Source organism: Didymosphaeria variabile (genome assembly GCF_027946475.1).
Source record: "Didymosphaeria variabile strain IMI 356815 chromosome Unknown scaffold_4, whole genome shotgun sequence".
Lineage (NCBI taxonomy): Eukaryota > Fungi > Ascomycota > Dothideomycetes > Pleosporales > Didymosphaeriaceae > Didymosphaeria > Didymosphaeria variabile.
In genome coordinates, this window is record NW_026611623.1 from 551,373 (window position 1) to 567,522 (window position 16,150).

At 52.0% G+C, this 16,150-nt stretch overlaps 8 protein-coding genes across 8 annotated transcripts; 6 read left to right on the forward strand and 2 right to left on the reverse strand.

The window, feature by feature from the left end:
* Nucleotides 1-50: 50 nt before the first annotated feature.
* On the forward strand, nt 51-1,392 carry VMA5 (Vacuolar ATP synthase subunit C; the record flags this gene model as incomplete). The annotated part of the gene is made up of 4 exons (XM_056213845.1): nt 51-351; nt 410-504; nt 554-1,138; nt 1,195-1,392. 4 exons carry the CDS (start codon nt 51-53, stop codon nt 1,390-1,392), a joined length of 1,179 nt encoding a protein of 392 aa, XP_056071112.1.
* Nucleotides 1,393-1,771: 379 nt separating this feature from the next.
* N0V89_005067 (uncharacterized protein) lies at nt 1,772-2,758 on the forward strand (the record flags this gene model as incomplete). The annotated part of the gene is made up of 1 exon (XM_056213846.1): nt 1,772-2,758. The coding sequence occupies one exon, from the start codon at nt 1,772-1,774 to the stop codon at nt 2,756-2,758; it is 987 nt and encodes a 328-aa protein (XP_056071113.1).
* A 528-nt stretch (nt 2,759-3,286) lies between these two features.
* Nucleotides 3,287-5,337, reverse strand: FAT1_2 (long-chain fatty acid transporter fat1; the record flags this gene model as incomplete). The annotated part of the gene is made up of 4 exons (XM_056213847.1): nt 3,287-3,788; nt 3,838-4,760; nt 4,824-5,266; nt 5,331-5,337. 4 exons carry the CDS (start codon nt 5,335-5,337, stop codon nt 3,287-3,289), a joined length of 1,875 nt encoding a protein of 624 aa, XP_056071114.1.
* Nucleotides 5,338-6,584: 1,247 nt separating this feature from the next.
* On the forward strand, nt 6,585-8,007 carry N0V89_005069 (uncharacterized protein; the record flags this gene model as incomplete). The annotated part of the gene is made up of 5 exons (XM_056213848.1): nt 6,585-6,655; nt 6,720-6,792; nt 6,847-7,055; nt 7,106-7,239; nt 7,295-8,007. The coding sequence occupies 5 exons, from the start codon at nt 6,585-6,587 to the stop codon at nt 8,005-8,007; spliced, it is 1,200 nt and encodes a 399-aa protein (XP_056071115.1).
* A 699-nt stretch (nt 8,008-8,706) lies between these two features.
* On the forward strand, nt 8,707-9,771 carry N0V89_005070 (uncharacterized protein; the record flags this gene model as incomplete). Its single annotated transcript, XM_056213849.1, has 4 exons — nt 8,707-9,004; nt 9,057-9,408; nt 9,468-9,508; nt 9,566-9,771. The coding sequence occupies 4 exons, from the start codon at nt 8,707-8,709 to the stop codon at nt 9,769-9,771; spliced, it is 897 nt and encodes a 298-aa protein (XP_056071116.1).
* Nucleotides 9,772-10,772: 1,001 nt separating this feature from the next.
* Nucleotides 10,773-11,391, forward strand: N0V89_005071 (uncharacterized protein; the record flags this gene model as incomplete). Its single annotated transcript, XM_056213850.1, has 2 exons — nt 10,773-10,857; nt 10,919-11,391. 2 exons carry the CDS (start codon nt 10,773-10,775, stop codon nt 11,389-11,391), a joined length of 558 nt encoding a protein of 185 aa, XP_056071117.1.
* Nucleotides 11,392-11,487: 96 nt separating this feature from the next.
* On the reverse strand, nt 11,488-12,855 carry N0V89_005072 (uncharacterized protein; the record flags this gene model as incomplete). The annotated part of the gene is made up of 1 exon (XM_056213851.1): nt 11,488-12,855. The coding sequence occupies one exon, from the start codon at nt 12,853-12,855 to the stop codon at nt 11,488-11,490; it is 1,368 nt and encodes a 455-aa protein (XP_056071118.1).
* A 557-nt stretch (nt 12,856-13,412) lies between these two features.
* Nucleotides 13,413-16,038, forward strand: ESC4 (regulator of Ty1 Transposition; the record flags this gene model as incomplete). Its single annotated transcript, XM_056213852.1, has 2 exons — nt 13,413-13,511; nt 13,564-16,038. The coding sequence occupies 2 exons, from the start codon at nt 13,413-13,415 to the stop codon at nt 16,036-16,038; spliced, it is 2,574 nt and encodes an 857-aa protein (XP_056071119.1).
* Between the last annotated feature and the right edge of the window lie 112 nt (nt 16,039-16,150).

Genomic DNA, 16,150 nt, shown 5'->3' on the forward strand with positions numbered 1-16,150 from the left:
CGAATAGACCCCTGCATCCGCGCCCTGTGCCCGCCTTCCAAGCATCAAACATGTCCAAGGGCACCAAGTACCTGCTGGTGTCACTACCGTCATCGATAACGCCCTCGAACCACCACGACGAAGCCCTCGAAGCCTTGCGCAGCACCATTGGCGGTGATAATGGCCAAACGTACCCCTTCGCGATACCCAACTTCAAGATCGGCACATTAGATGCGCTGGTCCAGCAGGCGGATGACCTGGCGAAGCTCGAGAATGCGTGCGAGCAGGTCGTGGCCAAGGTGGGGGACAGCTTGAGGAGTATCCTCGACGGGGACGAGGACCGTGTGCAGCAGCACAAGACCATCAGCGACAGTGCGTGAAGCTTAATGGGAAAGTGCCTGTGCATAGGGTGGGCTGACATGCCATGTAGAGCCTGTCGATCAATACCTACGCAGCTTCCAGTGGAACAAGATCAAATACCGGGCAGACAAGCCTATCGCCGAGCTGATAGACTCGCTGCAGAAGGTGCGGCCGACCCTTCTCATCGGAATGATAGATCTAATGTGTGGCGCAGGAAATTTCAGGCATTGACAACGATGTCAAGGCCAAATTCTCCCAGTATAACCAAACCAAGACCAACCTCGCGGCCGCAGAACGGAAAAGAACAGGCAACCTGTCCACCAAGTCCCTCACCACCGTGGTAAACCCCCGAAATATCATCCAAGACTCAGAATATCTCGATACTCACCTCATCGCCGTCCCCAACATGAACACCAAAGAATTCTACAAATCCTACGAAACCCTGTCTGAAAGGGTCGTACCCCGCTCCGCCGTTGAAGTCGCCAAGGACGACGAGTTCACCCTTTTTGCTGTTGTTACGTTCAAGAAGACCTCCGCCGACTTCGTACACAAGTGCAGGGAAAAGCGGTGGACGCCGCGTGATTACAAGTACAAGGAGGGCGGCAAGGAAGAGGAGGCCAAGGAAGCGAGTCAGCTCGAACAAGACGCAAAGAAGCTGTGGGGTGAAGCGTTAAGGCTAGGGCGAACTGGCTACAGCGAAAGTGCTATGATTTGGGTGCATGTGCTGGCTCTGCGTGTGTTCGTCGAGACGGTGCTACGATACGGCCTACCTTTAGACTTTGTGTGTGGATTAGTGCAGGTGAGTGAAATTATTTGCCCAGAGCTCATGGGCTTAGAGACTGACGTGAGCCCCAGACAAATGCAAAGGCTGCGAAGAAAGCAAAGACGAATCTCGACGCGAGCTACTCGTACCTCGGCGGCAACGCTTTCAATCGCGACAACAAGGGCCGGCCTAAGAAGGATGACTCAGCTCTCGCCAACGAAATGCAGGCGCAAGGTCACGGCGATGCAGAATACTCGCCTTATGTGTACTATGAGTTTGAGATTGTATAGTTCGGGCGCGACTGCTTGGGTTGCATGAAGATAGCGAGATACATTCGAAGCCAGGAATGCATTATGAGATCGGTCGCTCTGTAGCAATAGATACGTGATCATACTATCTCAAAAGTAGCGTGAACTGATTCTAGAATGAGAACATTGCTTGAGGTTGCCTAGACTGGCTAGTGATTGCAGTGTCTTCATGCTGTGAAACCTGTGCAACCTTACACACGGCCAACCTCCTATTTTTCGAGTGGCAGACTCTCCGCCTCTTTAGCAACCTACTTTATCAACGTGGATGCTGATACTACAAGCTCTTGAGTGTAGTGAGCAACCGACGATGTCTTTGTGATGGAAGCGCACCTACACGAGCACCAGCGACCGGCCTAACGAGATGGGCCAAGGAGAAGATGCAGCCAGTGCAGAGCAGTATGATGAACAGCAGAACGAAGCGGAGCCTAGGAAAAGGACTCGGTGCAACCCACCCACGTACCATCCTGGAAAGGACATGGAGATCGCGCTCTTGATCGTCGTTTGGAGCCGCGGGTTGGATGTCGCCCCAGAGGACAATCGCGTTTATATCGCCCCAGAGGACCATCTCTTTTCGACGAAGAAGATCAGTCACTGGGCTATCCAGATCGGAGATACGGTTTACGAGTACGGCCTTCACGACCACGAGTTGAAGATTGTGCCAGCAGATAAGTGGCATCACGAAGGAAAACATGACCACGAGAAGCGTCAGCTGGAAATCACTATTCGAGATGGCGGACATCATCCCACACACCCTCGAAATAGGCGAGGCGGTAGTCATCCGATCACAGTATTGCGAGATTGGACGCATCTCAGCGCACATCGAATCGACCTGTACGCAAGAAAGATATACCAACAACAGTTCAAGGGCAAGTACAACTTTTGTACCCGGAATTGCCAAATTTTCGTGCGGTGTCTTCTTTTCCGAATTTGGAAAACGGAGGCTTGCATGGCCGCCACAATTCGGCTTCGTTCCGGAAATGTAGTTGAGAAAGGAAGAGGTGCTGAAGCTATTGAAGGGCGGAGTTCAAAGCAAGTCTTCGACCTGGTTCAAACTGCTGCCTTCACAGATGGAATAAAGCAAGTGGACGAACTACCTGTGTGGCATAAGAAAGTAGCTTGGGCACCCCTATGCTGGTGGGAAGGGGAAGTGAAAGTGCCGACGTTTGGTCAAGCGACGGCAGGCGGAGGTATCCGGGCGGAAGGCAGTACAAGAACGGTGAGCACTCTACAGAGTCCATGGTTCGGCGGTTCGAGGCCTCGCGAATGGATCTGTTACTACTGCAAAGATGGCAAGGATTTCCAGACCGAAGATATTTGCGCTATATGCGGGCACAGCTACTGGTGGTAGGAGAGAAGTGCCACAGTCGTGCGGAGCATGGTATTGTCTGTGTATGAGTTCCGTTAATTTCAACATCGATCCACTTCTTTCTTACTCCACTCATGGCGTGTTGAAGTCAAAGACCGGGAAGGATATAAATCCTTCGCTGGGTGCTCTCTCATGCGCGCAATGACTGTGGGCGAGTAAACCATAGCAAGCTCGATATTCTAGCAGGTGCTGACGGATTGGGGATTGACTATTGGCCTTCGTGATCCCGTGGTGATGTTGTTCAAAATGAGGTCTTGAGAAAGCCACAGGGGCGTCTCGTATTTGTACTTAACACAATTATTCGATACAAGGCGAGGCCTCATGTAGCTGCTGGATTTGGCAGTATACCTTGCGTTGCACTCGTCACTAGTCGTGAGATCCTATTGTTGCTGGTCTCCCCCAAGCTGGCATGCACATATTGTCTTCAGTATACTTTAGTTTCTCTAGGTGCTCAAAGCGTGATGTTCTTGCAGAGATAACATTTTGGCCATAAGCCGCGCCAAGAGCAACTCACAGCCTCGACTTCTTCGCCTTGATGTTCTCCCAGTCCTCCTTCCGGAACGGGACATACCGATCGCTCCCCTGTGGTAGCCAATATAGCTTGTCTTCACCTGTCGTCAATGCTGGGTCTACACCCTCCCGCTTGCACCTCCCTTTCTGAAGTTTCAGTGTGCCCGTATACTCCAAGGCTGATGTAACTCTCAGGAACAAGGGGACTGCATAGCCTGGAAGCATGGCCTTAGCATGATCCGCTAGTCCTTTAAAGTCGAAATTCGGCAACGTGACACCATCAGCTAACACAATAGAGGCTGCCCCTGCGCGGCCATCGTATCCAGGTACACTAACGCCATAAACGTTTGCTTCGGCTACTTGGGCGTGCCGGCCTATAGCATCGGCAACCTCGTTGGTCGACACATTTTCGGACTTCCAGCGGAAAGTGTCGCCGAGGCGGTCAACGAAATAGACACGGCCACATCCGTCTTGTCTCATCATGTCGCCAGACTTGAACCACCTGTGAAGCCTTCATCAGCTGTAATACTTATTCTTGGCAGAACACTTACAAGTCGCCTTTCCGGAAAACATCACGAATTCTCCGCTTCTCAGTCGCAGCATCATTATTATAGTATCCTGGATGCAAAGGTGCGTCCGGGTCCAACTTATGCAGCACCTGTCCTGGTTCATCCGCACCGACCACAATCGCAAATCCATTTGCATCACGCATAATGTCTTCAGTATCGACGTCCATCTTGACCCTAACTTCCTCCCCACCAAATCTCCAGTTCCATAGCGCACCACGAAGCCCAAGCGCATGCTTAGTAAACTCGCCCTCATTCCTATTGAAGATAGCTCCCATACCGTCAGTCGCAGCATACAGCTCGTTGATAACAGGAATGCCGAATCGTTCGCGAAACGGCTCCCACACATCCGGCCTCATCCCATTCCCCCAAGCCATCTTCACGCAGTGCTTCCTCTCAAACTCGTTCTTCGGCCCATTAAGCAGATACCGGCATAACTCGCCGACATACTGTATAATTGTAGCCCGGCTCTGCGAGACCTCGGGCCAGAACCTAGCGTGGCTGAACTTCCGGCCGAGCACCAAAGTGCCACCTGCGTGGATAGTAGGCGTCGTGCACAAGCTGTGCGCAGCACCATGGTAGAGCGGCATGCATGTGTAGAAGCGGTCCGAGGGCTTGAGGCGGAGGTAGCGTGCTGTGGTGCGACCGACGAGGAGTTCTTTGGCGGTGGGGGCGACGACGCCTTTTGGGTGGCCAGTTGTACCGGAGGTATAGATAAGGGTGCGAGGAGATTCGGGGGTGATGGTGGAGTGGCGGGATGTATCGATGGGAGCTGTGTCGGAAAGACTCAGGATGAAGCTGGGATCGTAGATTTTGATTTGGATGTTGGATTCTTCGAGCTGGGAGCGGACGGGTTCGACGTTGGGGCGGACATCGGCATCCGCGAGTAGGTAGCGAGATTCGCATAGCTGTGGAAGATAAGTATCTTTTTGTTTCCGAATGTTTCATACTGGAGCATTCGATAGACTCACCTTAACACAATGAACTAGTCCGTCGCCAGTCAAGTTGTTGTTGATGAAGGCTATCACACCGCCAACGGCTTCCAGTGCCAACCACAACATCACATGCTCGGGGCTATTACCTCCATCTAGAGCCACAATCTCACCAACCTTCACATCCAGATCTCGGATCAGCCAGTTCGCTACTTTTAAAGTAGCCTGAAGGAATTCGGCGTAGGTCCATTGCTTGCCTTCGAAGATGAGAAATGTGTGATTTGGTTGTTTCTGTGCTTGGTCCTCAAAGACGTGGTAGGTCAATTTCTTGTTTTGGGAGTAGCGTTGGTCTATCCAATCGAGGTCAGCCTGGGTTGGAATGAGGCCGCCTCGGCCGGTGCGAAGGTCATGTGCAATATGGTATTTGGCGTTCAGGTATGCGGCGAGCGCTGCTGTGCCTGCTGCACCAGTGAGGAGTGGTACTACTCAATGTCAGTGGTTATTGAACATAAAGCCGAGGTTGAATTGATATCGGAGGAGGCTTACAAGCCATTCAACGTTTCAGTTCTTCCCTTCCCGTACAGGCTGTAACTATTCGCTATCTCTTGCTGATAGAGTAACGTTTCGAGTAACGTTTCCCGAACTTCCCGGTCGCTTAAACGCTAATGTCATTCGCTAAACCTTCTCTTCTGATGCATGAATTCAAGGAGACCACAGCTCTGTGCTGAGTTGGAGAAGTGGAAAGCTGGGGTTCAGCTTGGCCACAGACAATGGTAAAGTCAATTTGACGTTCAGACATGTTTCAAAGCGAACTGTTTCTCTGAGAGGGGTACCTTTCCAATGCACCGAGGTTGAACGAGTCTGCGAGTAAGCGAATGGGAACAAGTTGATCCCGACGGCTACCCCGCATCCGCTCAAACCTCCCATGCAGCATTGGTGGAACCTTGCGTGGAATGTCTGTAGTCACATGATGTACAACTCCTGAGGTCAGCGAGGTCGACCGTTCCTGCATGGAGGAATGATTGCGAAGCGAAGATCACAAGTCTAGATCGTGGCAGCAACCGCGGTTCATGTTACCGAGTCTCGGAGGCGTGACTGACTTTTTAGCGCAGATGTCCCACGCGGTGCACGTCCTTTCCCACGCGTGGAACCCCTGATTGTGGAACAAAATCGTGCCATCGTTGTCGGCGATCGTCCCAACACGGAAATTGATACGCGTTGCGCAAGAGGCCATCCGTTCTATCCACGCCCTTGGGACTTCCGCGATAACGATCTGCTTTTCCTCTCGCTTCCTCCTGCCTCGAGACGCGGCATGATGTGATCACCCACCAGACCCGCCGACTAACGGAAGACTTTGCGCCCGCTTGTCGAAGGTTGCGGCCCCGTTCTATCCATCTTCTCGGCTCTCATCCGTGTGTAGTGGGCAGATTATGAATGTTCTCATTCTGTAATACGGGCGATGGTGCGTTTGACATGTCTGTGCCGCAATTGTGCCGCCAATAATCGTCTTGCGATGGCATCCCACCAGAACTTAGGGTTTGCCATTAGGCAAGGTACCCCTACTTAGCAGATCAATGCAGGGTCGGTCCCAGGCACCCGGATGGACAGCTCTGACAGAAGAGCTTTAGTGGCATAGGGCTCGGAAGGGCACGCATCTAAGCCCTTCAATAAAAGTCGCTAGACTTGCCTGCGTCTAGGCAGGATGCCTGCAAGACATCTTTGTTCCCTCGACGTCTGCATTCCCTGAGGACGACCAACTCCACTCCTTCTTCTGCCCATACGGGTTGGCACCCTCTCGACATGGCTTCAGATGTCTTAGCAGAGATGTGGGCGTGGTACGGCCTGACGGTGGTGGTTGTTGGTGCGCGGTTGTAAGTCTACTGCTCCCGCAGAAGGTTCGACGCCGTCACAGTGCAGACGCTGATCTCCAAGTAGTCTTTCCCGACGGACGCTCTTCAAGTCATTCAAGGCTCTACAGGCGGACGATTGGCTGATGTTGTTCCTCATGGTAAGCTTGCGCAATCGATACATTGTAACGGCAGTGCTAACGAGTGAACTACAGCTTGTGTATACCGGACTGCTAGCCGTTATCAACATTCAAACCCACACTCCGACCAATCTAATCGATCCCGCCGAGAACATCACCCTCACACCGGAGGACATCAAAGTACGGGAGTACGGCTCGAAACTCGTGCTGGTGACCGAGCACCTTCAGATGATAGTCATTTGGAGTGTCAAGGCTTGCTTGTTGATCTTGTATTCTCGCTTGACGTAAGTCGCTCAAAATATTTCCCGCTTATACTACTGACATAGTCCATCAGAATGAGTTTGCGGCATAACAGATTTGTGAAGTTCGTGGCATGGTACACGGGCGCCAGCTTCGTTGTGATGGAGATCCTGTGGTTCGTCTGGTGTCGACCGTTTCACTTCTATTGGAAGGTTCCCGCGCCAAATCGTACGTACTCCACCAACCTCGGCCCCATTTAGGTCCTGCTAACACCGGAGAACAGTGAATTGCTCGGCAGAAACGAACCACATGATTACAAACGCTGTCTTCAATCTGTCTTCGGATGTTATGATCGTGGCACTTCCAATGCCCGTCCTCATCGGCTCTCAGTTGCCTTGGAAGCGCAAGCTCACGCTTTGTTGTGTCTTTGCCCTTGGTATCTTCACAATATTGGCGGCTGCCTTGAGCAAATACTATTCCTTGGGTACCCCGTACGGCACGCAGTGGATATACTGGTACATTAGAGAAGTGTCCACAGCTATCATAGCTGCGAATCTGCCACTCACATGGACGCTGTTACAGCGCATCTTCGGCATGAGTAACTTCTACTCTCGGAACAAATCTTCGGATCCGCGGTCAGGAAGGGCGACTGGGCAGAGTAAATTTCGTTCAACGTACGGAAATCTCACGAGCCGGACAAGAGACACCAACGATAGGAAACCAAAGGACCCTCACCCGATCGACATTAGTCCTTCTGAGAGCCAGGAACAGATCAATGGAGAATATGACATCCCATTGAAGATCTGGCAACAACAAGAAGTACGAATCACGTCTGAAGAGGTGGATCCTAATGATCGTTCATCACTCTCGGACAAATCGGAAAAATCTGTTCCCGGAGTCGCAAGTTTCGTGAGTCCCACTGGAAGTATTAATGGAGAACCAACAGTTCGCAATGCCGAAATGGGTATCACTACCAATGTATCCCGCGCCATATAGAATCTATCTTGAATCGTATGTATGCCAAATGATAATGTTTGATGTGTAGGTGTACCGGAGCTACGAACTTTCCAGACCATATCATAATGACCTTTCCTCTACGGCGCTGCAAGCCACTTTCAATATTGTTATGCCCCAAGAGACCACATTGAGCAGTTTCCAAACAGAAGAGATTGAGGGGTGCTAGGTCTTTCCCAGTGGCGATTCATATCCGTTGTGGAGATGTACGAGGACACTAACGTTGAATTTAACCACCTCAGCCGCTTTACATTAAACATCAACACAATTTCCGATGGCCCGAACAACGACTGCACCACCGATCAAAATAATCACATTAAGCGAGTCTCCTACATGGTGGAGCCATGGAAAGCAATGAAGAACCACTAATCACCTTCACTGGAGGACTTGCGGCCTCGGCGATCTTCCCCACACACGACTAGGATCGTTCCCGCAGTTTTCGCACTGCGCAAGTCGGTATCTATAATTGATTACCGAGTGACGAACTTCATTATCCGCTGGTCATGTGAAAGCACCAGAATAGCAGCCACAGCATACAATGTCAAATAAGCTTTGCGCCTCTATCGCCTTCATCTATGCAAGAGTACTATATAACCTCCGCATCCGGTCCCTCAATGCCAAGCTAGAAGTTCTCTTTCTGCACTCCAAGCCACCATACGTCTTAAGCCATCCTCTGCGAAGATGAAGTTTCTCTCCGTACTCTCGACTGCTGCCCTTGCGACACTGGGTAGCGCGCAAGCTCCTACCAAGGTCAATGACTTCAACGCCGGCCCCACGAAGCTGGGAATGTACGTCTATGTACCGACGAACCTGAAGAAGCCTGCTCCGATCGTCGTCGCAATTCACCATTGCCAGGGATCGGCTACAGGATACGCGTCTGAAACGAAGTACCAGCCACTGGCCAATTCCAAGGGTTTCATCATCATCTACCCGAACTCGAGATCGAGCGGTGGCTGCTTCGATGTTTCGTCTACTGCTAGTAAGTAGTCCTACGATAGTATCAATAAAGGTATATCTGACCGGTACCACAGCACTCACGCACGACGGCGGTGGAGACTCCCAAACTGTCGCAAACATGGTCAAATACGCCATCTCAAAGTACGGCGGCGACGCAGAGAAGGTCTTCGTAACCGGAACCTCTTCCGGCGCAATGATGACCCAAGTTATGGCTGGTGCCTATCCAGATGTGTTCAAGGCTGCATCCGCGTACAGCGGCGTACCTGACGGCTGCTTCTTCGTTCAGGGTGCCACTGCCACGCAGGACCCCCCGGGCTGGAGCAACAGCTGCGCCAACGGACAGACTACAAAGACAGCACAGCAGTGGGGTGATGCGACAAGGGGCTACTTCCCCGGATACAATGGAACCAGGCCCAGAATGCAAATGTACGCATACCCCTTGAAGATTCCTGGTGTTGAGTTCAGTGACTGACTTCCGACAACAGCTGGCACGGAACTGCGGATAACACACTTCGCTACCCTAACTGTAAGTCCTGTCAATACGCACAATGCGAAGCGCAATACTGACGGTTACAATTTCCAGACCAGGAATCGCTCAAGCAGTGGTCGAACGTCTTGGGCCTCACCACATCAAAGACTGCGTCCAACGTACCTCAGAGTGGCTACACGCAGACTATCTATGGCGATGGTGATTCGAACACCGCACAGCTTGTTGGTTACAGCGCTGCAGGCGTTGGCCACACCGTCCCGGTCCACGAGTCTAACGATATGTCTTTCTTCGGTCTCTAGAGGTGAGCTTGCTGCACAGATATCATCTGGCGGGCTGTCATGTAGTCTAGAAGATTGTATAGTCTAGAAGGGACAATCGAGCTACTGGATCGATAACACTCCACATATTTCAAGTGACGTGTACTACACTGAGGTAGCCCAGGATTTGAATTGAAGTGCCCATAATTCTGTGACAACTTTGGTTATCTCTCATAATTGACTTTTGATTCCTGAGATGGGCGAAGGACTACGTCAGGTCATCCATGTGATCCCTAAGTTATGTCTGGATCCACATGCGATTTGCATGTTCGGCGGCAACTCGATCAATTGTCTTTGATCTGGACCAACTCGCCCAAAGTCACTGAAAATGAGCAAAGGTTGGGTCTGGTAAATGGGTTCAGGTGGGAAGGATAGCCTAGGACGGCTGTGAGATAACTAGTACGGCTAGACCCGCTTTCCACGTTCGAGACAACCTCGGCTTCTCATACGATCTTGCGAAATTGTTCTACTAGATACACAATCGGCACGGACTGTCCGTCTGGTTGCTTGACCATGCCTAGGGGAATGTCCTAGACTTCTGAGTATATGCACGCTGAGCGTATACGGATGATCGTCAACCCTTCTTTCACCCTTCTTGCTGCTACCTCAGGAATTCTAAGATTGTTTCACAGTGATCGATGTCCGCGCAGATCGCGGAACACAAGCCCCACTCCGGAGAGCTTAGCTAGGAACACAGCCCCTCTTCAAACACAGCCATTCGTCCAGAACACTCCATAAGTGGCGCAACTGCATAGACAAGCTTCCTTGGCCAATGATGAAGCTTCACTAGCCGGGAATGAAGCTTTCCTTGTTGCGACCCCTGCTCGTGTGCCACCAGGTACGTCAGGAGCGGTCGGGCGTTGGAGGGGCAGTTCATGCGGGTGGCCCCGCGTTAGATTCAAAAGCCCCTGAGCTTCCTTCTCTGTTGTAATCCAGGAACCTACAAAGAACCTACAAAGAAAGTGATCTTCTCGATAAACAAGATGTCTGACAACTGGGACCGTGACAACAACCGCGAGTACGACGACGACTTCGCTCGCAATGCGGGCTATGCTGCGGGTGCAGTTGGTGAGTGTTTGCCTTGATATGTCGATGTGTCTTCGGCGTTGCATTGCTGAATCAAATACAGAAGGCGAATACGGCCGCGCCAACCAAGCCTACGATAACGAACGCGACGACTTCCGCCGCGACGAGCAAGACGCTGAGAACAATTTCCGCCAGGGCAAAGATAACATGGAGAACGACTTCCGCCAGGATGAGCAGAACTTCGAGAACCGCGTCCAGCGCGACGAGCAAGCTGTTGAGGACGCTCCGGGCAATGCTGCACGCTGGGCTGAGCAAGGTGTGGAGAACACGGTGCAGGGAGTTGAGAATATCCCTTCTGATATTGGAGGCGGGATTGATAAGGTGGCTGGATGGATTGGTGAGAAGTTTGGGGGTGTGGAGAGGGCGGGGCAGGATGCGGAGCAGGATGTTGATCGGTGGGGAGACAATGTCAAGAACGACTATAACGAGGGGAGACAGGATATCGACAGGTTCGGTCAGGGAGTAGAAAACTCCTATGATCAGGGCGAGAACGAGGGAAGGCGAGATGGGTGGTAGGAATGTTGAAATGGGACCTCCGGTCAAATAACTCAAACCTACAACAGCTTTCCTAGTGTTGCTAAAGAATAGGCCAAAGTGCTGTTCCGTTCCACTCTACAGCTTGGAACCCTTCTTCGGCGCCATGCCTTCCAACTCTTGCACATATCGTTCAGATAGCAGACTTCGTTCTACACCCTTCTTCCCTTGCCACTCTGCTTCGGTCCTCCGTTCTCCATCCCAGAATCTTCCCATCTCCTTACCAATCCAACTTGCCGCATGTAACGCACTTTCCTCCACCTTCTCCATTGGAATCAAATGCCCCGCGTCTTGAACCATCACGTTCGCCACCCTGCCTTCCTTCGCTCCGCCACTGCCACTGGGTCCAGAGCCTGTTAATTCCATTTTCTCCTCTATCTGCCTTTTATCAAGTGTCAGGAAGCTGAGGCTACCAAAGACGTAAAGGACTGAGGGACGCAGGAAGGGTAGTTGTCGGAAGACAAGCATGGACTCTCCACGGTAGAATGGCGTTTGGGGCATTGGAAGTAGAATAAGATCGGGATGTGTGCGGCGGTTTATGGCGGTAGGGTTCGCTTCGGAAAACTCAGCTGATGAAGGCTCGGAGTCGACGCCGGGGCGAGCGGCGAAGTTAGGGCGGAGAAAAGTCATGACTTCCTGGTGTTTGGTTGTTTTCAATGTCACTTCTCTAGGCTGTGGTGGTGTTGGCGTCAGGCTTGGGTCGCTGGATACAGCCGCAGGAAGAGGGCCGGGGGTGGCATCAGACGTAGGGTATAGCGAGGTGGGCAGGTCACGGAGACCGTGTTGAATCCAGCGTTCGAAGACGCGTTTGTCCCATGACTGGTAGAATTTGCTGCGTAGCATGCTTTTAGCTGCATCTTCGCGGGAAGGCCATCGATCTCTCCGTTTCGCGGAAGCATGCGCAGGGCCCACGTTTCCGGATAAGGAGAGCTGACGCTGAATGACTGGATCAAAGAGAATCAGGGTCTCGAAGAGTCGTGGGTGAATGAGGGCAAGGTTCGCGAGTTGACAACCGCCCATGCTGTGGCCGACACCTATGAGAGGACGAGGCATCTTATCGCGGAAGGTGTTGACCATGTGGAGAAGGTCGCGACTGTGATCGAGCCATGCTGGATCGTTCCCCAGCTTGTCTTCATTGAGAACGCTGCTTTGACCTTGGTGAACGACGTCCGCTATCCAAATGCCGCGGATCTTGAAGGAGTGTTGTTGACAGATTTTGAGTAATTCGTCCCAAAGGGGTTCATAAAGTTCTTTGGGAAATGCATTCGCGTGCGCGGAGATGATGGTTATGTCACCAGGCTGAGGGTGGGGATTGTTCAGCGGCGTGTACTGCTTGATCGCCAATTGCATAACTTCATTTTGGTGTGTGGAGGTAGTTCGAGGGAAACCACGGATATGTGAAGCATCGAGAGTATGCTCGTCGATACGGAAGAATTCCGAAGACATCCTGAGGGTCTATGCGGGCCGCTGCCGGTAGGATCGCAGGGGTGACCAAGGTAGCGATCAACTGGGTGCTGATTCTAGCTTGCTGTGCAAAATAATCAAATACAACGTTAAGATTGAAATGGAGGTTTGAGACAGAGCGCGAAGGTAGACTATATGAGGCTCATCGAAGGCCAAGTAACTGCCGTACTGTTATGCGACGGGCCGAGGTAATCCCCACATCCTGGGCGTCCTCAACGGTCAGTACCTTACCATTCACGAGGATCAGAGGTCTTTGAAAGTTGCTATGAATAGTGATAGCTGTGCGCTTCGTGTCCTTTTACTCCACTGAATGCAGAGCGAAGCGTGAGAATAGCATCCTGCATGTAAGATGGGATGAGAGGGCAGCGCTTTTGGTGGGGCCTGTCACGTGAATTGGCAAGCGCCCGCGGGAGTGACGCGCGACGGCGAGCGCGACCAAGCTAAGACGCGCCTGCGCATTGCTCTTCGAATATCAACAGCACCAGCTGCACCACCACCTCGACCACTGTGCCTGCGTGACTGTGGATGCAACTGGCGAAATGGCGGACACGAGTATGATGGATGCCTCGCAGCCACTCTTTGAAGGCTGCACATTTACGATCATTCCCACGACGCTCACTCAAGACCGCGTTATCGAGGTACGTTAGACGCGTCTTGGGATCTATATTGACAAGCTGATTTTTTTTACAGGTTTCTCAGGACATCGAACAATGCGGCGGAACAGTGAAGTCGTTCGACATCGACGTTGGGCGCATAACAGGCCTTGAAGAGCTCGATTACATCGTCTCAGCAACCACCGACTTCCCCGACTACTATCGCGCGCTCGATTTGATGATACATGTCGTTAAACCCGCGTGGGTGGAGGACTCGCTGAGGATCAACAAGATCAAGAACCCCAGGACCTACAGCCCCGATCCTGTGCTGTTTTTGTCCGATGTGGTGGTATGCTGTGGCGATGGCATACCCGAGGGCGACAAGGAAGCAATTTTTGGCGGAGTGCTGGCAATGGGGGGCCAATATGGAAACCAGCTGTCAAAGCTGACCACACATCTCATCGCGCTCAGCATGGAAGATCCCCGATGCGAAATGGCCGTGAAGAAGAGGCTGAATATCAAGATCGTTCTGCCTCATTGGTTCAATGACTGCCTAAAAGTTGGCTGGCGTGTCAACGAGCGACCGTACCTGCTACCCGACCCAGAAATCATGAACGTAGAAGCTGGCGCTATTCCACCCACCACCGCGAGCGCAGATATCAAAGATGCGACGAATCCAGAACCAGCTGGGCCTCCAGCATCACCTCCTGCATATCTAGCGCAACCGCGGGCAATCAAGGCTTTTGACGGCAAGAAAGTTATGCTAGGAGAAGATTTGAATTTGAACAAAGATTTGAAAGATGTTCTCACAGGCATGATCAAGGCAGGTGGTGGCTCTATGACCAACAGCGTCGCCCAAGCGGACATCTACGTTTGCAACTACCGCAAGGGTGAGGAATACGTCAAAGCCTCGCAAGCCAATAAAGACGTAGGCAACTTGAGCTGGCTGTATTTCCTGATCACCCACGATAAATGGACCAACCCGATGCGTCGAATGATGCATTATCCGCGGCCACCACCGCCCGGGATTGGTAACTTCCAGGACTATAAGATCAGCATCTCGAGCTATACTGGAGAGGCGCGCGTCTATCTCGAGAATCTGATCAAAGCTCTCGGCGCAGAATTCACTAGGACGTTCAAGCAAGATAATACGCACCTCATTACGGCGCACAGGAACAGCGAAAAATGTGAGGCGGCGGAAGAATGGGGCGTCAACATCGTCAACCACCTTTGGTTGGAAGACAGTTATGCGGATTGCAAAGAGAAGAGCCTCACAAGCGAACGATACACGTATTTTCCCCCGCGCATGAACATGGGAGACATCCTGGGCGCCACAGAGATAAATCGGGAAGCAGTGAAGAAGATGTATTTCGCAAAGGGTAGAAAGAAGGAGCCGGAAGCCATGTCAAATACGACCGCAGGCGTGAGTCGATCACATACTGATGGCGAGGCGCAGACTCCTCTGGCGGGTAAAGCGGGTAGGCGAACGAAGACCGCTGGTGATGTGGCAACGCCTGCTCGAAGTCGTATCGATGGCAAGGAGAACGAGACTCCAGGGACTACGGGCAGTCGTGGGGCCAAAGACCGCGCCTTATCAAACCTCCACGATGTTATGGAGGACGCCAACAAGTATCAGAAGGAGGCAAAGCGAAAAGGAGGGGTTATCCATGGCGGTCGGCGACGGAAGGAAGATGAAATAGTAGACAAGGAGAAGCGGAAAGGAGGTCGAGAGTCTACAGCAAGCAAGCGCTCCATCGACGAAGTCGAAGCCGACGACGCCAGTACGGAGGAAGAAACCGAGGAAACTGCACAGAAGAGCAAAAAGGCTCGCAAAGGACCGATTGCACCTATCAAATATCGCATGCTCGTCTCTGGTGACAAGCGATGGCAGGGTGACGGCGACAAGGAATCGAAGGACAAGGCACGCCTGCGCGAAATCGGTCTATTCATCTTGGACGAACCCAAAAAGGTCGATCTGCTCTGTGCGCCGAAGGTCGTTCGCACCCTCAAGTTCGTCGCGGCTCTTGCAGACGGCCCTCAGCTTGTCGGTAGCGAGTATCTTGACTACGCTATCAAACACAACAAGCTGCCTGATGCAAAGAAGTACCCACTTGACTATAGTGATTTCAGGAAGCAGCACGGTGTTGACCTTTCCGACGCCATCACTCGCGCGAAGCAGAACAAGCATCGGCTCCTCAAGGACTTTACGATCTTCTGTACGGAAAAGGCCAAATTCGATGTGTACAAGGACATCGTCGCCGCCAATGGAGGTAAGTGCCTCAAGTGGGACAATCGCACCACAGCTGTTACAGCATCCAAGCGCAAGATCGAATCGCAGCCCAAGGAAGTGTCGCAGAATTTGGAGGAAGACGAAGGCGATGTGCTGTACCTCATCTCGGAACTCCAAAAGACGGAAGTCAAGTTGTGGACCAAATTCCGGGAGCTAGCAAAGAAACACGATATGATTCCTAGGATCGTATCGACTGAATGGTTGCTCAACGTTGCTATGGCGCAGAAGATTCATTGGAAGCCTGAGTGGGAGCTTAAAGAGGAGGACGTCTCTAAGAAATAGGGTTCTGGGGACTCCCACTCTGAGGACGCGCAGCAGGCGATGATGAGTATAGAACAACATCGCTTGGACTTGTTTATGATATGATGATCAGACTGAGCGTCAGGCGTTGATA